The sequence below is a fragment of the Pantherophis guttatus genome, chromosome 1, assembly GCF_059756535.1.
Source record: "Pantherophis guttatus breed Tessera chromosome 1, ASM5975653v1, whole genome shotgun sequence".
NCBI classification, from domain to species: Eukaryota; Metazoa; Chordata; class Lepidosauria; order Squamata; family Colubridae; genus Pantherophis; species Pantherophis guttatus.
In genome coordinates this window covers 268,814,371-268,840,795 of record NC_142063.1, presented here as the reverse complement: position 1 = coordinate 268,840,795, position 26,425 = coordinate 268,814,371, and the positions used below count along the sequence as shown (strand labels likewise).

Here is a 26,425-nt window from a genome sequence, read left to right as displayed (position 1 = left end):
AAGGAGATGAAATGAAGTTGTAAGCTGTGTAAAATAATCTTCTGGGGATGTAAAAACTAATGACAAAGTGGTGATTCTGGAAACTAAGACAAAATTTAAAGGAAAGAGAATTGGAAAGACAATAAATAATTTGGCTCTATTGCAATTCAGAGGAATGAGATGTAGAGCAATCCCAGAAGATTCTGGTGAAGGTATTTGAGAAAAGGTTATTAAAGCTATATCATTTTTTTTTACTGGAATAATGGGGATACAGAGGCTCAAATATGGTTATAAGTAGAGGACTACCTGTACTGTTTCATAAAGGATTTACAGAGGGACTAGTAGGTTTCTCTTAGGAAATTGGTGTTTGGTGGAGGATTGGGATGGAGTGATCTCCACACAACTGGATAGAACTTTTGAGAAAAATATTAAATCAGACAGGTTTCAGAGTTCGTAAGAATTCTACACAGACACAATTCGTTAGAAACCAAACAAGATGAGGAAAGGAAAAATATTGGCCGATTCCTGAGCCACCTTTATCCCAGTTTTCATTCTTAGATGGATTATTCATTATTTCCTCTTTGTTTAATATCAAATAAAACCTACACAACTATTTTACAGTTGAACTGGATGTGGAGTAATTATTTGGTTCAGCTATACAACCTTATGCATTGGGTTGGCATTTAACTGTATATGAGTCATTTGGCAGTAAGGAAAGAATTGATTGCCACAGAAAGAGACTAACAGGATACAAATCAAGCTGAGAATTATTCCATTTACCATTGTTAGTGTCATATCTGCTTACTTTGGTCCTTGGGTTGTTTATTAAACAGAAGGCTATTAGAAAGAAGGCTATTACAATAAGGAGCAATAAAGTAATTTCAGCATGCAACAACTAGATCAGTAATTAACATGGATGGGTTTCAAAGATCATAAATTTAAAATGTGAGCATGAAAAATCAGAAAAAGGTCTTTAAAAAATCAAAATGGAAAAGGCAGTAGTAAAACAGAATAGAGCATGAGAAAGAAATATTTATTCTTTATATCTGTGATAGAAGATGTGTCAGTTGAAAAGTTCTCACTGAAGAAACTATTCCATTAAGAGATTGTATTAGCTAATAGCTAACATTACAGGAGTGTCTAATTCTTTGAAACATTGTGGGATGACTCTGGACTACATCATTTCGGATTGAAGGTGGAAGCTTACATCACTGAATATGTGTATGTGTGTGTTTTGTTTTTAATGTAATACATCAGGGGTGTCCAACTTGCGGTGTCAAGTCGCCACATGATGTATTGTGACTTTTTCCCCCCTTCACTAAACTGGGCCAGCGTGTGATGCATCTGACCCACGGGCCGCAAGTTTGACACCCCTGTAATACATTCAATCAGATGGTCATTCTCTTTGGAGTTTTTGGTGCTCTCTGAATCTGGTCGTTTGATTGCAGAAATTTCATTATCCACACTCCCTAGCACTGATGATGTTACCTAGAATGGTAATGAAACATCTGCAAGCAAACAACCAAACTCAGTGAACACAAAAAACTCCACAGTTCAATCCTGAGCTACATATATTCTCTTCTAGAATAGAGTAGAGTAGAGTAGAGTAGAGTAGAGTAGAGTAGAGTAGAGTAGAGTAGAGTAGAGTAGAGTAGAATAGAATAGAATAGAATAGAATAGAATAGAATAGAATAGAATAGAATAGAATAGAATTTTTTATTGGCCAAGTGTGATTGGACACACAAGGATTTGTCTTTTGCATATGCTCTCTGTACATAAAAGATACATTCATTAAGAATCATAAGGTACAACACTTAATGATTGTCATAGGGTACAAATAAGCAATCAGAAAACTATCAATATAAATCGTAAAGATACAAGCAACAAAATTACAGTCATATTGGAGTCATTCTATTGTATGAACTCTTAACCTCAGAAACAAGGAACAATGAGCATGTTTCCTGATGTTCCATGTGAAAGCTTTGTCACCACCTGAAATATTCTACAAAGTGTGTAATTTTGGGGGGGCATAACATAAACAGGCTGAGGACTAGTAGCAAAATTAGCATATATTGTGTTTTGTATTTTATGCTTAAAACTGTTACACAAGAAAGGTGATGTTAGTAATTTAGTTTGTAGATTTTACAGGTGAGGTAGATGTCAAGAGAATAATATTCAAGAAGAGTAGTTGAGAGTTTTGCTTTTAATGAGATGTAGGATATAAAATTGTAAAAATAAATAATAATAAATGCCACTAGCCCCTTCTGATGAACCATTCATATAACTGGCTGACATACATATAAGCTTACTTCTAGTAAACACATAAAATAAGAATACAGGAGCCAGCACCATCTTTTATTTATATATGTACAAAATTAGACAAGTGGTTTGACTTTCATACAGATCAAGCTGGAAATCTTCATTTGTTATATTTTGAGAATGAAACTGGCTTGGGGAATATCTTGCTACTGATATCAAAATAATTGTTATGTTGTTGTGCTTTTTCCACGCAATCAGGAAATGCAGTTTTCTCCATCTACCACCATTACCATTTTACTCATTTTCATACTTAGTTCTTAGTTGAACTGTGACAATAGGTCAGTTGGTCTGAATTGTAATTCTTAACAGACCAAGAAGCAGAAACTGAAAGTACTTCATGAAAATTCACTGAAATCATTGATGTTATTCCACTACCCATTTGAACATCAGATATTCACTAGCATAGTGGGTAACCCACTATACTAAGAAGTACTGGGTAGCTAGAATAATGATCTTCTCAAAAAAAAAAAAGAAAAGAAAAGAAAGAAAGAAAAAGAATTGACCTTGAATCAAATCTAAGGCCAGGAATTTACTACATCCATTCAAATGCCGATGACTTTATTTCATTAGATCTTTTTTTCCAGATATTTTCAAAATAGAAATCCAGAAGTATTGCATGAAAGTCATAGTTACCTCCAATTGTTTATCCTCCAATATTAGGTTTAGGTTAGGTTTAGGTTTATTTGATTTGTATACCGCCCTACTCCCGAAGGACTCAGGGCGGTGAACAGCCAACAATAAAATACATAAATACAAAAAATTTAAAAACCAGATAAAATCAAATTAAATCATTTTGGCCCAGACAGATTAAAACACCCCAATAATTTAAAAACAGATTAAAATTTACATATTTAAAAAGGGAAGAAATTAGGCCAAGCCCGCCTGATGGAATAAAAAGGTCTTCACAGCACGGCGGAAGGAGCGCAGATCCGGGATCCTCCGTATCTCCGGGGGGAGCTCATTCCAGATGGTAGGTGCCCCCACAGAGAAGGCTCTCCCCCTAGGGGCCGCCAGTCGACACTGTTTGGCTGACGGCACCCGGAGGAGTCCCTCTCTATGAGAGCGTACTGGCCGGTGGGAGGCTATTGGTGGTAGTAGGCGGTCCCGTAAATAACCAGGTCCTAAGCCATGGAGCGCTTTAAAGGTGGTAACCAAAACCTTGAAGCGCACCCGGAAGACCACCGGGAGCCAGTGCAGCTCGCGCAGGAGAGGTGTTACATGGGAGCGCCATGTCGCTCCCATTACTACCCGCGCGGCCGCACTCTGCGCCAATATTATGTCCATTAAACTCTGGACTAGTTTTTAATTATGTTCTCTAATGCAAGCTGATGGCTATCATTATACCTTGAATGTATTCAGTCCAGATTTTAAAGCAGATGCAATGGCTGTCTACAAATATTTAAAATAGTACAGTATATATCATATGACATTTTTTCTTTGCTCCAGGGACAGAAGAGAAACCAATGGGTTCAAAGGTATGTGAAAGGGAACTTTGATTAAACATTTAAAGAATGATGAAGCAGAATGCACTGAAAACTTCTGGTTTTTCTTCATTTGATATATTAAGCGGAATATATATTTATTTAAATAGTTTATAAAGCCATACAGTTCATAATAATAATTCTGGTCAGCATAAAAAGATTAAAACACAACAATAAAATATAACCCATGATATTCTGGTTAAAATGACAACCCCAAAACATAAAGGCCTATCATCAACAGTGCTCACCTAACTACCTGATCCAAATGCCAGGGGGAATAACAGGGATCTGCTGACCTAGATAAATCCTTAAAAAAAAAAAAAGCAGGGACAAACCTGGTTAATGCTTTGGATGGGACATTTGTGGAAGAGTCAGGAAATTCTATGGTCACAGGGCATATTTGTACTATGTGCAAACGTAAACTACTTGGATGTGTTTATGAAATTTCCAGGAGTCAAGCTCAGCAATTTTACCTAGCTGGCACAGGGAAGGGATTACATGATCTCTGGAGTGCATTCTAATTGCACTCTATGATTCTAGTATGAAAATACTTTACACCTACTTCATTGCAAGAAATGAACTGCTTACGGCACATTTTTTCTTAAAATCTGAAGAAACAGGAAACATGTATAAATACAGTAAACATAAATAAATCGAATGCAGTCATGTCATTTTGGCTTTCAATTGGTACCAGTTGAATGACTGAGTAGAGTAGTTTTCAAAATCCCAGGAATCAAAATCTATCACCACTTCTCCAAGGAATACAGGATGTCTGAAAATTCCAGTGTGCCAGACAGATATCTGAAGCTGTCGGGTTTGCAGTTGGGAATATTCAATATTGTACTACAAAGATAAATGGTGTTACTGATTGGTGTGAGATTAACAAATGCCATTTATACAGGTGCAGCATCATTATATAGCACTTTCACAGACTCCTGCAATAAATGACCACTATCTAAATTAGGGTTAAGGATGTTATGCCACAATTGATTGGGAGGTGGTCTAATAATCCTTTAATCCTCAACCAAGTTACATCTAATGTCCTTCTTTCTTGAAGAGTGAGGCTGCCCAATCCCAATCAAAGTTGATCCAGAAATGTAATGCTTTTTATTGAACCTCATACATATCAACAATTAGAAGAGCAACTATTTACTCAAATTGTAAAATAATTATGAAACCATTCCAAATGTTGCATATTCTATCATTTAGTAAACCACCTTCTCTTTTAGAGAGTGTAGACACTGGAGTATCACAAGATTTCTTCTTCAGCTCCAAAATGCTTAGACACGTTTACCTGTAAAGTGTGACTCAGTAAAATCTTTCTTACAAGTGTTACTCAGTGGGTATAAAGAGAGCATGATAGCATCTTTTAAACGAACAAACATTTCTCCCTAAAAAGGGTAAACTCCCATCTGTATATAAGAATCAATATCCAAGATTCTTGCAAGCCTATACTCAGAAATCCTATTAAATGCAACAAGTCATGTTCCTAAGTACATAATAGGCCATTGGTGTAAATGCTTAGATATTTCTTCCTTAAGAATTTTTCCCAGCTGGGCAGTTTTCTCTACTATCAAGCCACAAATATGAGCAAGATCAGCACAGTGGTGACAATTATTCCCACTCTTTGCATTCAGAGTACTAATCTCTGGACATCAACTACTATCATCCTATGTGAAATGCTGCGAAAATCCTACACAATAGCAAACAGATCTCAAAAGGCATACATAGGCTTCAAAAATCCAAATACTCCTCTAGAGGGGAGCCCAGAAATTTCCCTTTACTGTTATCTTTTGTTTGTTAGGATTTCACTGCAGATCTAATAATCCTAATACAGTAATACCTGTTTTTTAATCTACACAGTAATTTTATAGAACTGTTTTGAATTATCCCTTTTATTCTGATTGGAGCTGTTTTTATAAACTCATAGGAAGAACTTTCGCTCATAAATTTAAAAAAAGTATGTTGTGCTCTTCCTTGACTCTTCACAATATGACCAAGAATTGCTTAGAATACCTTTAATATTTCTTGGAACGTTGGATTCAGTGTATTCTTTTTGACAGAAGTCTTCCGTTTATTCTGAGGAGATTTATCAGGCAGCAAGTAAGTCTTGACATATCTTTCAATCAAAGATAGAGACAACAATTAACACTTGTGAAAAGAAATCCGGGAGGAAATAAAGGCATAAATAAAGGGAGCGTGGTTAATTAATGCCTCTGGTGATCAATTGCATGAAGTTTCTTTCTTAGTTTCATAAATGCAGTGTTGATTTTTTTTGTACTTGAAGAGTAAGGAAGGACTTCATAGGCTGCTTTGTAAAGTGTGGATGTTGGCCATGTTTTTTAAAAGAATAACTCAAGTCCCAGACACTAATATATCAGGTATATTTTAAGAACATTTTATTATCTGACCCATCCCCATACATATTTATACATATTTTGATATTTTAGGATTCAAGTTGCATGAGATCCTTTTTCTTAAATGAATACAAATTAAATTCAGTATACTTGTGAACTGAAATTGCCAAGTAATGTCTAGTATACGTTGATCACTGTGATGGAATTCTTCGTTATATCCACTTTTTAAGAGTGAATTAAGTTCAACAATGATAACAGATTGCTTTTTGTAACAAGGCTGTTTTCTTATTCATTTTTAAATTCTGTTTTGGTCTTTCTTAATTTTTTCCTGATGACTCATAATTAGTCAGTCTAGAATCTGTGTTCTTCAATCTAATCAATCCATCCATCAATTCTGAGAAACAAACTTAGTAATTACTTCATGAATTTGAAGAGCATTAAATCAACAAAACAGATACCATAGTTATCTTTAGGGTTTAGACAACACACACAAATTTTAGACATCATGAAACCGCCCTAGAGCTATCTGGGTTTGAACTTGTAGCTATGTTTTATATTATGTGACAGGCTGGATGCACTAAAGCGCCTTCCCTTAATATTATCATCTAGCAACATTTGACCCAGGGAGCACACTTTTTCCATTGTTGCCCCTGGCCTGTGGAACATTCATTCCCCAGAAATCTGGCAGGCCTCCATTCTTTTAACCTTCTTGGGAGGCCTTGAAGAGCTGGGTCTTCCTGCAAACATTGGGGAACAATGAGATTGCAGCCCAGCAAGGCAGAATGCTGATGGTTAAAAAGTGGTGCCCTGGGAATGCTTTAATGTTTTAGTGCTTTGTGAGCTGCACAGAGTTGTGATTTATAATATGGGGACCTATATATCTCTTTGAAATATATACCATACTTTTCAGAGTATAAGACTCACTCCCCCCCCAAAAGTGGGTGAAAATTGTGCGTCTTATACACCGAATGTTGCCAAAGCCCCACCCACCCGCTGGCCCCCATCCTTCGATCGTTTTCAGCCACCACGTGTCATGTTTTCGGCCACTGCACCCTCCATTTTAGACCTGTTCCAGGCTGCGGGGATCGCCACAGCACATTGCCACCAATCGCTGCCTCCATGCGTCACGTTTTCGGCCTCCGTGCATTGCATTTTTGGCCAGTTCCAGGCGCCAAGGATCGGCAGTGGCGGCAATGCCCACTGCCTGGAACTGGCCAAAAATGCAATGCACGGAGGCCAAAATCAGGGCATGCAGATGCCGAAAACCCGATGCACGGAGGCCGAAAACACGATGCGTGGAGGCGGCAATCGGCGGTGATGTGCTCTGGCGATCCCGGCAGCCTGGAATGGGTCTAAAACAGAGTGTGCAAAGGCCAAAAACATTGATGCACGGAGGCCAAAAATGCGACATGTGGAGGCAGCGATGGGCTGTGGCGATCCCCGCAGCCTGGAACAGCTGATTGGCAGTATTCCGGGAGGCCAATCCAACCTCCAATCAGCTGCTTGTGCTGAATCAGGCTGCGATAACATGCTGAAGCTGACCAGGCTGTTTGCTGTTTGCTGCAAGGACACTAGCCAGATGGATGCCGATCGATGCTGGTAGGCAGGGGCAGCATTTTTTTTGTTTTCCTCCCGAAAAACTATTGTGCGTCTTATACGCCGGAGTGTCTTATACTACGAAAAATACAGTATGTAGTAAAGTATATTTTATTATACTTTTGCTACTAAGTTTGTAAATATGTGCTTCCAAATAGTGTTGACTCCTTTAGTGATTGCCTGGACAAATCCCTGCAGTTTTCTTGGCAAAATTTCAGAAGCAGTTTGTCCTTGCCTGCTTCCTGGAGCTGAGAGAGATTGACTGGCCCAAAGTCACCCAACTGGCTTTGTGCCTAAAGGCAGGACTATGGTCATGGTCATGGTCATGGTCTCCTGGTTTCTAGCTTTATGGTTTAACCACTACTTCAAATTGGCTCTTGCTACTATGAATGAAGTATTGTTATGACTCCTGACTCAACCCCTGTGAATGAAAAATTGGTCCTCTGATCTTACGCAACACTCACATTTGCTACAGCTCAAAATCCATGGGCTGAAAATAAGGAAGCATGATGGAGAATTAGCCTACTCAATGTATAACAAAGGTGGGAGGGAAACAAGCTTATCAGTGTGTTCTTTCTAAAGCAAGGAAAACAAAACACCTGTCAGTTGCGAAGGGCATCAAAGAAGTAACACATTTAGCCATTTTTTTCAACATCACTAATGCAGCTGTCAAGTGGCCGGGATATCCGGAGATTCAAGCAGTTCAAATGAGTAGAAAGATTATTCTCTACAAGAATTTGGCCAACTAACAGTTAAGGGAAATGTGTGGGAGATAAGAGAGCCATTCAAGTTGGGCTGAATTTAGAAGGGCAGGGATTTGTGATTTATGACACATTTGACCCCTCCCTCAGGCTCAATCTGGTCATCTCCTACATCTGCTTCCTTATGGGCTGTTCTTCATGATCATGTTAAAGTGCATTTCATCTATCCTTGAGTTTGCAGAAATATTTGTCGGCATGATTAGTATTGTTCCATGAATTAAACCAAGCTTTCATTTGTCTTAGCAATAAATGCCCTGAGTGGTCCAGTCGTTAAAGCTTTATTGCAGAACAATTTAATGGCAGAGATTTTCCCGGGGGGGGACGGGGGGGGTTTCACACCCATCCAAAATCATCACACTCCTAAAAGTGTGGCAAAGCCAGTTTGGAGGAATGTGGTTGGTGCTTGGAAGAGAGGCGTCAGCCACCTTTCCAGTTGGTTGCATGAGTGATAGGTCTCCAGTTCAGAGAGACTTGGAGTATTTTTTAGGTGTGGGTCAACTGGGCTTCTGGAAAGACTAAGGGAAAAGAGGGGGGAAAGAAATGGGGTTTGTTGTTTTGTGAAAAATCATCACCTTTACTATTTGCAGATCAGAGGGCTTGGAAATGCTTTTAACAAGAAGCCCAAGTCCTATATTAGTTTACAAACTTGATTTAGAGGAGAATAAAAGCCAAGTGGAAGAAAGCAAAGCAAGCCTATTACTAATCTTATTAATGATTTTGTTTTTTAGGTTGAAAAATGCTATACCATCCACGTACTCACAGATGTATGTGTAGATGTTTGTTTCTAATGGTGGTGATATCAAAATAATGAAATGAGCATTGTGGCATCACATACCTCATAAGAGACAAAGTTTGCATCATGATATACATTTCATCACATAGCTTTCCTCTCCTCTCTCTGGGGATGCATCTTCACAAATAATACTGCTTTAGAATTAAAATACATCTTAGATTTTTAAAAAAGTAAATCAAAAGAAACTTACGGATTGCATTTCTTTTTTTCTTCCTTTCCGTAGGCCAAATTCTTGCAGGCACTGATGCATACTTCCAAAATGCCAAATTTGAAATTGTATCTAATGGCAAATTCTATTTCACCACAGACATCAGCTTTTGTAAAGTCAACAGCCCCACTGCAGACGCTGGTAATGCTGCATAAACTACCCTGTATAAAGGCAGTGAATTAAGACAATACAAAAGGGGGTCAAGTACATTAAACCTTTTGAGGTTTAATTTAGGATCCTAAAGTCTAGACTGACTAGATGGCATAAAGGGTTAGAACAAGGTTTCTCAATCTTGGCAACTTCCAGATGTGTGGATGTCGATGTGTAGAATTTCCCAGCCAGCATAGTGGCTGGTGAATTCTAGGATTTGATGTTCATACATCTTATGATGGCTGGGAAATTCTGTGGGTTGAAGACCACACATCTTAAAGTAACCAAGTTGTGATGGAATGTACACTTGCAGGAACAGTGGGGTAGGCTTTTGGCAACACAGAGCTTTCCCAGAAAGAGGTCCAGACGAAGAGACTATGCAGTCCCGAGATGGAGGATGAGATTAGGGGTTAGGGATAGAGATGAGGAAGAGGTTAGGGGTAGCCTCACCCTAAAATTGTTCAAGATAGACGGTATCTAGTAGGTCAGAAAGACATAGCTTTCATTTGGCAAGATTCTGTCAATTATGTATAAGTAAATAAAGGATTGGATTCAGTTGGATCTCACTGTCTGGGCTTGGGCCTAATATCAAGGTTGAAAAACACTGAGTTAGAAGGGGATTTTTTGCATCTCTTTACTGCCATTTATTACTTGTCCAATCCAAATTAGAATAAAGCTTAATATCTGAAGAAGAAAGATAAGATTTCCCACACAACTCATCTGAAGTGGTATTCTGCTCTGCTATCCAAAAATTTTTAAAGGCCCATTATAAAGAAATAAATAAATATTTAACTTTATATCATTATTTCTTTCTCTGAAACAGATGTTTTCTGAAGTTGTACATATTCTTGAGAATTATTTGGTATTTCTTTGTGAAGATAGTTAATATTGCCAAGCATTAAAAACCTATATTTTCTGTGCATAGTAATAGAAACAGGACAAACAGGATCACTACTTACACGTTTTTTATCTCCACAAATTAAGCCATCATTTGTAACTGTGGAGCATATGACTTCTTCACTTGATGCTTTTATGCAAGCAATTCTACTGTCATCTTGTTCTCCATTGATACTTGAAGATTTCTTTGTTTAAAAAAAAAGGAGGGACAATAATATAAATGCTACTTGTCTTCATAAAATCAACACATGGGGGCTTCTGAGATGCTGAATGATGCAGTCAGTGTTTAAATTGGAATGATTCAATAATGTGAGCCCGTTGGTAATTATAACAATGCACAGCAAAGTGAAGAGTTTAAAAAGGAGGCCAGCTACTCCATTCACTGCCATACTTGGCAATGGATTGCAAGTGAATCCATGGAGGTTAATGGAGACATTGTAGATATGGAAACTCCATGTGAATGTTTCCCCTTCCCATCTATAATAGGGGAGGAGAATAAATAAACTATGGTTTCCAAAGTATACACTAATGTGATTACAGCTATTATATACTGTAAACCTCCATACTTTGCATAATTTATTCAGTTCACAGAACTTGTTGCGTTTTCTCATCAAATCTGATCATGATTCAAGTACAGAATACCCAACATTCCATTAATATATTGCATAGTTAATATCGTTCAACAGTACCGTACCCTCGTTGAAATATCAATAGCTGTATCGGATAGGCTTCTCCTATCCTTCACTGGATCGTTATCTGGCCCATAATTTGCTGTGAGAAGGTATTTCTCATTGGCCACATCATTCTGTGATTTTGAGATTTCTAGAGGGGAAAAAAGTCAGAGAATTAAAAAAGTCAATTCGGTATGTTCATAATTGTAAGTCTAAAATTTATAATTGTTATAATATTTGCAAGGCTGAGCTGGCAGCATTTGAAGTATATTCTTGTTTGCATTTTATGAAACTAAAACAGACCTGTTAAATATATCAATTATATAATACTATAGCTTAGATTAGAGAGCAGGTTTGGTGTAGTGGTTAAGGCATCAGGGTAGAAGCTGGAGACTGGGAATTCTAGTCCCACCTTAGCCACAAAGCTAGCTGAGTGACCTTGGATCAGTCATCTTTCCAAATGATCTTGGATCAAGAGATAAAGCTCTTATAACAGAAAAATGGATATATTTGAACAAACTTTTTTTTTGCCCATGGAAAAGTCTCTCATGGAATCTCAGTTCTTGTAGAAGCTTAGTGCTTCATAGAAGACATATTGAAAAACCCTGCTTTAGAGGTATCCCAGGGTTAATGGGATTATACTTTAATTTGGAAAGCAGGCCCACAACACAGTCTACAATATCCATATAATAATTTTTTAAAAAAACCACATCCAGTCAGCTCCTCCTAGGAAGTACAGCCTATAAATAGGTCTAAATTAGAGTAACAGTTTCAGTAGGTATCTAGCCCAGAAGTACAGGATCAATTTTTATTCTATTACATCCTGTCTTGAAACATAAGTCTACTGTTATCACAATATCTATAGCACAGTTTCAAGGGAGTAGTATGAATTCAAAGGAATGCCTCTCCTAGTCAGTTTATTTATACAGTATACAGTGTATACTGTAGAACTGCAGTTTACATTGGCACAGAATGGAGACTGAGTTACAAATGGAGAGACTGAGAGCAAGAATATAACAAACACTTCATAGTTTGCTGTTTATTTTCTCTTGTGTGGCTCCACATCTGACTTAACAATAAACTTGATGATAAGGGGGGGAAAAATCCTCGTTCCAATTATTTCTCAAATAACCATAGGTGCAAATTATATGTGATTTTTTTATTGCATAAATTGTCTCAAGATTATCAATGCCATGGAGATAAGATTTGCCCCCACTTTGACACTATTTTGCAAGGCCTGGGTTTTGCCAACGGGTCTGGGGATGCCAGGATGGAGCCCATCAAATGATTCATTTGATTGCTGTCGCCAGGATGTGAGGATGGGGTTGTTGGTTTTTGTTGTTGTTTTTATTGGGTTTGTATTGTGGTAAGCCACCCGGAGTCACTGAGAGTGAGTTGAGCAGCCATATAAATTTTCAATCAATCAATGTTGCAACACTGGAAAATCTAAGAATATATTGACCATTTTGATTAATATTGTCACAAAGGGCAGAAATTAAGAGTGACTTTAATTTGTATCAGCTTGATAAGAGTATGCAGAACTCTTTCAAATGATGTAAGAATAATTCTTCAAAAACATCTCATATTTTTGGAGCATGGTAAATAATACAGTCCCACAAGCTGTAACTACAATCAGAAGTGGCATAACTAAGAAATCTCATTAACCTCACTAGAACTTACTAATACACGTTGTTAATGAATGATGAAACACTTTAATCCAGTGTCATGGCAGAGATGGTTTCAGCAGGTTCTGACCAGCTCTGGAGAACTGTTAGCAGAAATTTTTAGTAGTTCAGAGAACCGGTAAATACACCTCTGACTGGCCCCGCCCCCATCTATTCTCTGCCTCCCGAGTCCCAGCTGATCGGGAGGAAATGGGGATTTTGCAGTAATCTTCCCCTGGAGTGGGGAGGGAATGGAGATTTTACAGTATCTTTCCACTGGAGTGGGGAGGGAATGGAGATTTTACAGTATTCTTCCCCTGCCATGCCCACCAAGCCATGCCACGCCCACCAAGCCATGCCACGCCCACCAAGCCACACTCACAGAAGCGGTAGTAAAAAAATTTGAAACCCACCACTGTGTCATGGCCACCTTAGATTCTGCCTCAGAAGGGAATTGTCAGATGAGAAGTTATTATTTTGAAGAATGGCACTGGGGATGAGAAGCCTTATCGTAAACTACAATACTTGAAGTTCCAATCCAGGTTCTAAGATTCAGTCAGATGCACCTTTGATACTGGTTGGGAATCTCTTTCTTTAACTCCCCAAAAGCCAAAAAGATAAATAGTAAAATACAGTACTATTCTTCTAGCTACCAAATGACCAGACCTATCCTTTTAATACAACATCTTATTTCAGAATAGTAAAGACCCTTACTTTTGATATGTGTGGTAAAAGTCAGAAAAAGGTTTTCCATAGACTTGTGGAAACCTGGATTAAATTCCTGAAAGACAAAGAGACAAGAAGAAATAAATAGAATGGAGCTACCTTCTCAAGGTTTCCTGGATTATATAACCTCTTTGAAACTGTCAAGGAAGCACAGGTCCAAGCTTGCAAACAGAGCTATAATTCCTGTGTCAAAGCATTTAAGAGATGATACATGTTTATATTTGTTACTATTATATTTTTAGCCTACCTTTTAAATATTTTGGCCAACTCAAGGTGACAAATTTATTTAATACTCCTTCCTCCTCCTATTTTTCATACAATATTCCTGTGAGGTAAATTGGTTTGAAAGACAGCAAATGGCCCAAAGTCACCCAGCCAGCTTTTATGCCAAAAAGCAAATGCTGTCTGGTCCTTTGCAATTTAAAAGAACACAGTGTTTACCATAGTAATTTTATAAATCAACCAACATCCCAGTCTGGATTGCAAAAAAACAAATAACCACTACATTTTTGTCACTTTGCTGCCATCTAATGATCATCTGGATTTTTGCAACTCAGATCTGGTAACTGATTATTATAATTATTTTATATTTCATTTTTGAAAATACTTAAATAGGAAATATGATTCAATGTAAGAGTTCTAAAGCAATAAATTCTATCACAGTACATACCATCGGCTTTCTAGTTTTCTTTACTTCAATCACATTCTTACGTTCCTTGAAAAAATTAATCACTATTCTCTTCATTAAAATTTTTAAACCCATTTTAACTCAAATGAAATATTTAGCCACTTTCAAAATGAGACACTTATTTTTATTTGGCATGCAAGGCTTAAAACAGGAATCAAAACTCCCCAATTACAACAAAAGGCAAAATTTACCCAACACAAATAATAAGTAATCAATCATGATAATTGGCGTGACTCAAGGTTAGCTCATGGGAATTTCAAATATTGCTCCTTGCGTTATATTCAGAAAACAAAAACTGGTTGCAGAGTATGTACTGTTAACTAATCTTGGGAAATTGAAGAGAAGTAATGCAGACTAAATAACTTTGCCATCCTCATTTAACTAAATTAAATTTATCACGAAGATGAGACAGATGAATAAATCATGAATATTTCTATTTTGTAATAGGAAAGACTATACTGTAATATCCCTGAGTGTTGCAGAGGAAGCTCAGACTAAACAAAAGGCAACCAAAATTAATTCCTTTCCAAATTAAGGAAGAAATTGCTACAGAAAATGACTATAGCATGGTTATTGTTCCAGACAAGAAGAAATGTAAACAAATGTCTACAGTATTGAAATGAAATGAAGGGCGAGCCGAACATCGAATAGGAACTCACTAGTGGACAAGAAAATAGTTTCTATATTACAGCTGTATTCAATGTTCAATGTAGCATTTCAGGTGTATTCCAAGTGATAGTGGACCTCTATCTGCTACTGCAGCCTCCTTCTCAGATACATTCACTTTCTTCACCTGATCATGGTTAACATTGGAAGTATGGCAGAAAAATGAACAGCATGAAGAGAGAGGACACTCCTATCTATTTTTGTTCTTTAAATCTAGTCTCTTCCCTATTTCATACTTAATAGTTAATAAATGGATGATTATACAAATCAGTGGTGGATTGCTCCCGGTTCGGTCCGGTTCTATAGAACTGGTAGTAAAACTGGAGGGAGGCTCCGCCCACCCACCATGACATCATCATGGGTGATCTTCGCATGCGCAGAAGCCCGGTCCTGTTGCGAACCAGTAGTAAAGGTAAGTAGAACCCACCCCTGATAAAATTAATAGGTATGTCTACTACTTTAGGCTGGAAAAAAAATTAAACGTGCATAGAAATCCGTTTCTGGAGACTACCAGACAAAAAGACATATAAGATAAAAGAAAACACATTAAGTATAAAATCAATGATAGCTGAAAGCTTTCCGAGTAAAACAGAAATGCAGAGTGATACATTACCAATGCACTTGTTCTATTGATGGAGTCAGCAAAAGGTGGAGGAGTTGGAGGAATCACCGATACCTTGCTAAGAGTTTTAAGGAAAAAAGATCATAAACAAAGCAATTGGCAAATATATCTGCTACATTTCCAGAATTGTCTCCTTCACATTTCATTATTTATCCCCAATTTTAGAATTCAGGAATTTCCAACGTATTCCACCCAATATTCCATCCCCATGGTCACATGATCAAAATTTGGACCCTTGGCAACTGGTTCACGTTTACGATAGTTGCAGTGTTCATGTGATCCCCTTTTATGACCTTCAGACAAGCAAAGTTAATGAGGAAGCCAGATTCACCTAACAACCATGTTACTAACTTAACAACTGCAGTGATTCACTTAACAATTGTGGCAAGAAAGGTTATAAAATGAGATAAAACTCATTTAACAACTGCCTTGCTTAACAATGGAATTTTGGGGCTTCGTTATGGTCATAAATTGAAGACTACCTATACAAAATACACTGCTTTCTCTTCATTGTGCATGTATGATATTTTGTATTATTAACATTAACAACTAACTTCAGAAACCAAGTATCAAGCTATTAAATACATTAAAATCTCCATCTGAAACTTAAAAGACTGCAAAGGATTGTGAAGATTTTCTTAGGAAGAACTAAGAAAATGAAATAAAGGTAAAATTTAGGAGATAAATCTTCTCAGCCTACAGTAACTTCCTAGTTCAAACAAAGAGCAAGAACTACTTCTTGATATGAGAAATAAGCTAAGATTGACCTAAGATTTATAGGAACCTGGAACCTCACTTTGGAATAAGTTCATCTGTCCATCAGTCCAAATGTTTATCTACTCATGGGTGGATCAACATTTCTTCTCACAGCTTCCCATAATGTGACTATACTTGAGTACAACATAACTTGATCATTCAGAATTAAGACCCATAAGAAATGCTTAAAATTCTGCCCTGTGTAAACCTAGACTCACGATAAGTAATATATATAGCCTACAAAGAATATTTAAAGATTCGGGGGTGGGGTGGGGGAGGTGTTTGTCACTTAGATCATATCTGTGATTGAAACATGGAATTAGAATGTCTATGGAGATTCTCAGTCATCCAGGTCATGGTTGTCCCAAAAGTGCTTTTTCAAGAGGCAACTGGACTTTCTGGGGGGTTTTTTTGAAGACGTTTTGTTTCTCATCCAAGAAGCTTCTTCAGCTCAGAGCCTCTTGAAAAACCACCTTTGGGACATGGAATTAGGACATTTGTCACTTAGATCATGTCTGTGATTGAAACATTAGGACAATGTATGAAATGCCACAGAAATCTCATTTTAAACGTGCTTGTTTTATGTGTGTAAAATATGACATTACATTTAAATGGTAACATTTGCATTTCAATTCATATTAAAATGACTCTTAAATAACTGTAGGAAAGGATATCAGGATTGAAACTAAATATTTGATTGAATAGTTTGCTGACTCCCCAATTTCCCTTCAACATTCAAGAGGTAATACTATTTGTGGTCTGTCAGTTGCATTCCTGTTAGCCTTGGTATTTATTTTTAAGCTTTTTAACCTTTAACTTTTTCAGTGGAACCGAAACAAAACTTTACAACTTAATCCCTTTTACCAACTTTGTAAGAACAGTTTACAGTATCAGGGTCAAGGGCCACAGTGTTAAAGAGACGTCCCTTTACCCTTCCCCTACCACCAATGTTCTTGGGGTTGTGGGTTGTGGCTATAGTTAAAGCCATAATTACAGAGCCACACTGAGGTACTTGGCTAGACTGCAACACTGAGATAAAAGGTAGTGTTTTTGATGGCTTGAAAGGTAACACAAGGAAAACAAACAATTTCCCCAGGTAAATATTTGGACATGGAGATTTCATGAATCACTTTGCCAAAGACGACTTTCTTTCTTTCTAAAGTTGGACTTACAAATTCCAAGAATTGCAAGTCTTATATATCTGAATGAGGCCAAGTTGTGAAATGCTGCTATGGCTGAAGTTGCACAAGTTCTGTATCTAAAAAGAGTCCATGGCAACAAAATGTGTACTCTATCAACACTCGCTACCAGTAAAAGCTTAAACAGGCTTCTTGCACGGGATAATACGCACTTAGTACTGCATCAAACGTCTGTAGGACACGTCAACCTTCTTGTCCTTACCTTAATTTCTGATAAGATTTCAAGAGTTTTGCACCAGCAGTTTCATATCTACCTATCAAGAAAGAAAAGAACCCAAGGTCACTGATAGCAATAAACTTGTACTTGCATGCCAATTTTTTAAAAAAATCAGATGTATCAACCATTTTTATTACTTGACATTGCCAATATGAAAATGTGTGTGATTCCTGTTTTTGTTCAATCCTGTGTTATAATGGACTATGGAGACCTCAACTCCATAGTGACTGCCGTGGCCAGGGGGGATTTCTATCAGGTTCGCCTGGTCCACCAGTTACGTCCCTTTCTGGATCGGGACTCCCTACGCACGGTCACTCATGCCCTCGTCACTTCCCGCCTGGACTATTGTAATGGTCTCTACATGGGGCTCCCCCTGAAGAGCACTCGGAGGCTCCAACTGGTCCAGAATGTGGCCGCGCAGGTGGTTATGGGAACGTCATGGCGTTCCCATGTAACACCTCTCCTGCGCGAGCTGCACTGGCTTCCGGTGGTCCTTCGGGTGCGATTCAAGGTATTGGTTACCACCTTTAGAGCGCTCCGTGGCTTAGGACCCGGATATTTACAAGACCGCCTGCTGCTACCAATAGCCTCCCACCGGCCAACTTGCTCCCACAGAGAGGGGCTCCTCTGGGTGCCGTCGGCCAAGCAATGTCGGCTGGCGACCCCCAAGGGGAGAACCTTCTCCATGGGGGCTCCTGCCCTTTGGAACGAATTGCTCCCCGAGATGCGGAGGATTCCCGACTTGCGCACCTTCCGCTGGGCCCTCAAGATGCTCTTATTTCAACAAGCTGGGCTGGCCTAATTTTTTAAATTTTATTCTTCTTAAATTATTTAAATTGAGTTGTTTATTTTAATTATGGGCCAAACTATTTAATATTTTTAGACTGTTTTTAAATTTTATATTTGTGGGTTTTATGCTGGCTGTACACCGCCCTGAGTCCCTTCGGGAGAAGGGCGGTATATTAATTAATTAATTAATTAATTAATTAAATAAATAAATAAATAATAAACTACATTAAAAAAATTAAAAAGAAGTAAATATCAAAAATGCAAGACCACAAAATGAAAAGAAGCAACTTTCCTATGTAACACCATTTAAATGTCGTACAACTTTTCAGTACAAATAGTCCTGGAAAAATCTCACTGATTATAAAACTACAGAGAGGCAGTCAAGTAAAACACAATCAACCCATGTGATTCAATCCATCACATGTTGAAAATGATGAATGGTGTGCAGCAATAAAAGCATTGATTATTAACAATTACATTTGGAATGTGTTCTTATATCTGTCCACAAAGAAAATCATTCTGTCTCAGGTAAATCATTAACAATATAGAAAATAATTTTTTGGCATAATCAACTAAGCGGACAATAAAAATTATTTTCTCACACTGGCTAATCACTTGATCTTTCATATCAAGTGTGCCAATAAAACAGGGAAGTGTGTGTATGCTATTCAGAAGTCTTCTGGCAGTAGCCTTGCTACTCCAGATTCATTAATCTATTATATACAGAGAGAGCTTCTATATAAATCAACCTAAACTGTAATACCACAGCTAGGGTCATAAAACACAGCAACTGGACATTGAAGAGTGAAGGGAGAAAAAACTCAAGTTTTGGTGTTCCTAAGAAAAATAGCTACTGGCAGAAAAGATCCCACCAGAACCGAAAGCTTTAATCAGTTTGATCAGTAGTTAAATCACCAGAAATGGCTTCTTCAAATTTACTTCACAAACTAAACAGCCGCCAAATTCAGAGTCTTAGCTTTAAATAATGAAATGATCCTATTCACACACCTACAAAGTTGAGGAAAAGATTTTTGTGAAAGGAAGTAGAATCAGCATTTCAAAGGCTAAATGCAGGAGCTTTTTAAAAATACTTAGATTAATTGTTAACCAAGCCAGACTGCAAATAAAGGATGATGTTGATGATTTCTTCTCTTCTGAAAAACACTGCCCTGATAATTTAGGGTCAAGTCAAGCTTTATCCCAAAGCCTAAGAATTGTCCAAATATCACCATAATATATGTGTGTGTGGTTCTTGTTTTTTTGTAAAGGAGGTCAAATAAGTTCAACTTTATCAGCTGTTTTTACAATTCAATTGTTATAGTTCCTAATGTTGCAATAATTATGAGGAAAAATGTTGCTGGTTTAGTCCATAGTCTCTGTAATTCAATTGTTCAGTCCAAATATTAAACACTCCTTTCCAGTTCCTTTTAAGCTACTCTAGTGTCATTTAATACTGTCACATTTATAAGTAAACATTATAGAGCTTTTCTTCAACTATTGTGGTGGCCAGCATTTTATGCTCTAGATTTCTGTTCATCTCAATTTGAAAAGCCGATAGAATGTTTAAGTAGGCATTGTAAAGCATTATCTGCATCAAACCTGCTCTTCTTCTACCATGACTACTGCAATGCTCTCTACATGGGGCTCCCCCTGGGGTGCACCCGGAGGCTCCAGCTGGTCCAGAATGCGGCCGCGCGGGGGATTTTGGGGGCGACGAGGCGCTCCCACGTGACACCTCTCCTGCGCGAGCTGCACTGGCTTCCGGTGGTCTTCCGGGTGCGCTTCAAGGTGTTGGTGACCACCTTTAAAGCGCTCCATGGCTCAGGGCCGGGGTACTTACGAGACCGCCTTCTGCCACCAATAGCCTCCCACCGGCCAGTACGCTCCCACAGAGTGGGCCTCCTCAGGGTGCCGTCCGCCAGACAATGTCGGCTGGCGACCCCCAGGGGGAGAGCCTTCTCTGTGGCGGCGCCCGCCCTCTGGAACAACCTCCCCCCAGAGCTACGTACAATAACAGACCTCCGGATTTTTCGTCGGGCCCTGAAAACCCATTTATTCCAACTAGCTGGGCTGGCTTGAGTCAAATTTTAAATGGATTTTAAATTGGAATGTTTTAATCACGGCCAAAATTATTTAATTATTTTAAACAGTTTTTAGACTTTGTATGTTTGTATGTATGTCTTGTTTTTACCTTGGCTGTTCACCGCCCTGAGTCCTATATTGGAGAAGGGCGGTATAGAAATTTAAACAAATAAACAAATAAATAAATAAATGATAATGATAATATCATCATAGTTCTGATGAGATACTGTACTTAAGAAGGAATAAAGAATATTTTATTTGTATTATTTATTTATATAGTTTATTAAATTAAGAAGAGGTTCTTGTTGTGACAGAGTGATAGAGAACATGGCCAACTAGTATGAAGATGTTAGATTAAATGCCAGATAACTGATCATTTGAAAAGTTGGAATAGTCGATAATTGATTTAATGAAGCAATAATTTGGCATTCATAAAATAATTTCATAATTTCATTTTGGACTTTGGAAGTCAAGAGGTTGTCATCAGAAGCAAAGAGCAATGGGCCATTTTCAATCATTTGATTTTGGATTTTGGAATGTTCCTGACTGGGCCATGAATACCTAGAGCTTCTATCCATTTGTTGAATGGGTCCTTTTATTAAAGCTTTTTCTTTTTACTTCTGCTTTTATCAAATTTCCATGTTGCTGGTGGGGTTAGCATTAGTTGCTGGACTGAATTTATTTTCTTATATTTGTCATGATTAGTCATGTTGCATACTGTATGTCAGTTGAAACGCAGCCTGGAAACAGGGGCGAAATGCTCCCGGTTCGGACCGGATTGCTCGATCAGGTAACGATGGTGGCGGGTGGTTCGGAGAACCGGTAGCAAAAATCCCTGCCCCCGCCCCCCATGCCCAGCTGAGCCGCACAATCATCAGAGGCTTTTTTCTTTTTACTTTTAAAAGCATTTTTTCTACCACCTCTTCAGCAGAAGAGGTTGTAGAAAAAATGCTTTTAAAAGCCTCTGACGATCCCAGCTGAGTTGCCTGATCGTCAAAGGCTTTTAAAAGCATTTTTTTCTGCAACCTCTTAAGGTTGTAGAAAAAATGCTTTTAAAAGTAAAAAAAAAAAAAGTTGGCCACGTCCACCCAGTCACATTACCCCCACCACCACCAAGCCACGCCCACAGAACCGGTAGTAACAAATTTTACATTTCACCACTGCCTGGAAATCTCTTCTAAAAAGATCATTTTGCTTATTTATTTATGCCTGTCAGATAGGTAACTTGTTTTTCAAATAATGTTTTTGAACTATGTGAGAAATACCACCCTAATGCCACAAAGCATTACAACAGATAAAAATGCATTTGTGTTGAAGTTTTAAAATTAATTTATTATTAAGCAGTAAATGAAAGTGTAGATGATTAGTTTTCTATGAAAACATGGAACTGATCTATTGTCCTATTTTCTGCAGTTCCTTATTCTTAACACTGTGCCAGGTATATCAGGAATTTATTGGCCTTCTATAGTTATAAATACTATAAATTGAACCCAAGGGCAATTAACAGATAATAATTATTGGTATTATGATTAATACTTACCAGTCCGTTAAATTATTTTTGGCTTCAAGAGAGTTATAATTAAGGTTTAATTCTTTATACACCTGCAGCCAACCATATTGAAGTCAGTTGATTTCAATGGGGCATAAGCACAATCATGGCTGGTAGGTTAATTCTGGACCATCTTTTACATTTATTCAGCTTCTTGTTATTGTTCCAAAGTTTAGGTATTTTTTTATCAAGAGATATTATTTCCCATTCATTTTTCTTCATTTTTCAAGACTGAGAAATCAATTTGGGTCTATAAGACTATTTGAGTTTGTTTGAATTCTAATTCTGAGTAATATCCAAGATGAGTAGAATCCAATATTTACAACTGAATTTTCCTTTCCTGTCCATCACACCCCATTGTGCTTCCATCCTAATCTACTGCAGGACATCCCCATACCTGCAAAGCAGATTTTGAAAGCGCAAATGTAAGGAAGAAAACTTCTTTGTTCATTCTGCTAATATGACATTGCTATATCTGGATCGTAAAGATGCAAACAGATGAACACAAAAGAAAGAGTTATTTATTGGTTCTGTATTTCATGTATACTGTAGATAGGGTAGTTCTATGCTAAGGAAAGTCCTTTCTCTAACAGGACAAGTTAATATTACACTGCATTTTGGAACTGGATTAGTAAGAACTCTTAGTAATTTAGCATGTTTTTTCCTAAATTTTACCATATTAATGATTATATTACGTTCAACTGCATTTAAAACTGAATAATTTCTTTGGCATTATTATAAAGTACCAAAAGAGGGCACTGTTTGAATTCATAAAATAACACCTCATTTGTAAATTCAATAATCAACAATTTGCACTGAAAACTGCTAGAAGTCCAATATTTTTCTAGGAAAACAAGGAATTATATGAGTCACCTTGCATATTTAGATAGTTATTAAAGTCAACATCCTTGTTCTTATCAAAGAAGAAATCATTGTTCTTGATTACCAAATTTCTCAATTCAAAAATTCAGTTTTCTCCATTTTAAGACGTCAATTCTAGGAAATGTTATCCTCCCCAAATTGATTCCATTTTAAGTTTATAGAATTTGATACTGCATAATTTCTAGTCAGCTGACCCGGGAGTGTCCTGTACATCTTGAGGTGGGAAAAAGATTGATATAAAGAAATCTATCAACTAGACCAATGTTCTAGAAGACAACTTTTGACATGTAAATAACTAGATTTTCCTGTGGTTTTCCCCATTACATCCCACCCCAACCCAAAGTCTAGCAAGAGCTGTTGAAGAGATTGGAAGAAGCAAACCTGATGCATTCAAGAATCATCAAGGTGGGACAATGACATCAAGAGCGTGACATTATGTCAAAATGGGAAGAGACGGTACCATTACAAATAAAAATAATACTGATTTCTTTGAGGTGGGGGGGGTTACTTTAAGTATATACATAGATTTAGATTTGTTTTTATCTTATTCGTATAAACACTGTTTAACATATACATTTGAAATGTAATTAAAATTCACTTATAGATTTTCTATTATTTTTTAAAAAAATAATTGCAATATTACTTTACTTTCATAATTTCTTTTTCTTTTTTTTTAAATAATCTTTATTTACATTTCAGTTGAAAAGAAAAGACAACACAACATAAAGTGACACACAAAAAACAATACAATAATAAACATATGTACTTCCATATAGTACCTTAATGAACAAATATTCGGTACTATAACTCTAAATTATATTCCGGAAAAGACAGAACAGCTTATATACCTTAATACATCAATTAGGTCTATCCGACCTCACTTATCCTATATAATATAAATTTCTCATTAAATACTATTCCTCATCTAATGTGGGTTATAGTTTCCTCTTTTCTAACCATTTATAGAATTTGTCCCAAGCTAAACCTACTTGTGTTTGCTCTCTATCCTGTAATTTTTTAGTTAGCATATCTGCTTCCGCACATTCTAAATTTTTTTTTATAATAGCCTCCTCTGTTGGGATATTTTGATTTTTCCAGAGTTGAGCATACGTCAGTCTCGCCGCTGTAATGATATGTAGTGCCAAATACCATAAATCCCTTTTTATATTTTCCGGCTTAGCACTGAGCAGGCATGTCTCTGGTCGCCAATCGATTTTTAACATTAAGATCTCATTGAGCCATTCTTTTATTTTCCCCCAAAATATCACTGCTTTCGGACACATCCACCACTGGTGGTAATAGGTGCCATGTTCCCATCCGCATTTCCAACAATCCGCCGACTGCCCAGAGAACATTTTAGCTAGTCTATCAGGAGGCAGGTGCCACCTGTATATCATTTTATAGATATTTTCTTTATAGGCCGTGGATACTACTAATTTCATATTATCCCACCAAATCTCTTGCCATTTATCTAAGTGTATTGGATACCCAAAATTTTTCCCCCAAGCGATCATGGAATCTTTGACTATTTCCTCACCTATCTCTATTTTCATGAGCAATTTATAAGTTTTTGAAATATGATTTCTTCTTTTCCTTGCCCCATCTTATGTTTAAATTGCATTCTCTTTCTTCTCTTTGCTATCATTTAAAAAAACATACACTAAAAATATAGGCAACAACCCTCCATCACCTTCTGGGTCTCAACAGCAGCAATGCTTTTGAATAAATTCCACTTTTTTGCAACTAGAACAAAACTCAATTTGGCCTCTATCTTCCAGTGTTTTTGCAAGAGAAATGCTCTGAATTAATTGGGTAGATGGGGAAAAGATTAGAAAGCCAACTAAGCACTGACACTTGGTATAGGCAGCTTTGGCAAGAGTGTATATAGAAATTTCCACCTAAGAAAATTCTCATGATAGCTTTTTTTTTTAAAGGAAGGTGTATGATGGCCCATGAGGAAAAGAAACCCACATCCGTATTTAAGCAGAACATGGGCCAACCACACTGGCTAAGATATTGTGCAAGCAGGGGCAGGTTCCAAATCCCGTCGCTACTGGCTCGCTCATGCACGGGCGCACTTGCACGGCACTTCTGCGCATGCACAGAAGCATCCGGGTGGGTGGGCGGAGCCTCCCGCCATCGCTGCTATCAGTTCGCCTGATCCGCTGCAAACCGGTAGCAACCCACCATTGGTGCAAGCCTTCACGTTCTCCACAACTCTTTGTCAGACAAAAGCAAGAAAATTTAAAGTGTAGAGCACAACCGCAATTTGAATCATAAAGCCTGCTGTTTAAAGTCATGTTCCTACTTCTGAAAACACAAAGGATATATATCCCTATCTGTCTTCTATCATGGACAAAGCACATAAGCATCTAGCCTGACAAAGAGCAAAATTAAAGAAGATGTTAAAAACAATACAGAGGAAAGGCAGACGGTAAAGTTACGTGGTGCGCTAAGTTAAAAAAAGATCAATTCATTGTAACATTACTGTAGGAGATGACAAGGCTGAGCCTGAGGCCAGGGTCAAACGCATCATCAATTTGGAGTCTCTATGCCTCCATAAAAGATCTAAGTCCAGCCCCCCTTTAAGTCCCTTAACTCTTACCTGGCATCAATTTGCCTGGACCATTGGTAGATTAGATTCTTGTGTATATGTAGCATGAATTAAACTTGTAGTACTTTTGAACTCTATTTTGGTTCCTGATTTCTTGCATCTGACACTATTTAGGAACTGGAGAGATTTGAACTCTCAGCACGTTTTTTTTTAAAAAAAAAAGACCCCCTGGTATGAAGGCTCTATTTTTCTACCCATGAACCAACAAGGTTATCATTACAAATGAAAGCAAATATCCATATCCCAGGATAATGTTGCAGGATCTAATCTGGGTGGGTCACTGGGACCGGAGGTTTAATCTTCCAAGTTTTTAGACTTGTGCTGGAGCCCATCCTCGGAGAACTTTTCTCTACCAGAATATGTGCTTTGGGCTATTATATATTTATTGGTGCCTGGTTGCGTATAGCTTTTTAGTTTTTGATTGGGGTGTTGATGACTGGCTATTAATTATGACTTAATAGCCAGCCATCAATATCCCAATCAACAACTAAAAAACTACACACAACCAGGCACCACATAAATAGTATGCATAAAATAGCCCAAAGCACACATTCTGGAGAGAGAGAAATTCCCTGAGGATGGGCTCCAGCATGAATGTCTGAAAGCTCAGAAGACTAAACCTCTGGTCCTGGTGACTGATCCAGATTGGATCCTGCATGGTTATCATTGTTGTTCTGTGTCTGGGAAAATACTGTGCCCTACTGCCCAGGGTAGAATTTGCCACCAGAGAAAGGTCCACCCTGATAAGGAAATCCCTCA

General features: G+C 37.6%; 1 protein-coding gene across 2 annotated transcripts in view; it reads right to left on the bottom strand.

The window, feature by feature from the left end:
- Positions 1-4,311: 4,311 nt before the first annotated feature.
- The window catches only part of SYTL3 (synaptotagmin like 3), a 32,449-nt gene continuing 10,335 nt past the window's right edge, over positions 4,312-26,425 (bottom strand). For both annotated transcript variants that reach the window (XM_034428550.3, XM_034428552.3), the window contains 8 exons: positions 17,736-17,787; positions 15,570-15,636; positions 13,591-13,657; positions 11,236-11,363; positions 10,604-10,726; positions 9,477-9,655; positions 5,796-5,898; positions 4,312-4,622 (listed from right to left, as the gene is read on the bottom strand). In XM_034428550.3, coding sequence (XP_034284441.2) covers positions 4,443-4,622; positions 5,796-5,898; positions 9,477-9,655; positions 10,604-10,726; positions 11,236-11,363; positions 13,591-13,657; positions 15,570-15,636; positions 17,736-17,787 — 899 coding nt within the window. In that variant the 3' untranslated portion in view covers positions 4,312-4,442. The remainder of the gene's footprint in view (positions 4,623-5,795; positions 5,899-9,476; positions 9,656-10,603; positions 10,727-11,235; positions 11,364-13,590; positions 13,658-15,569; positions 15,637-17,735; positions 17,788-26,425) is intronic.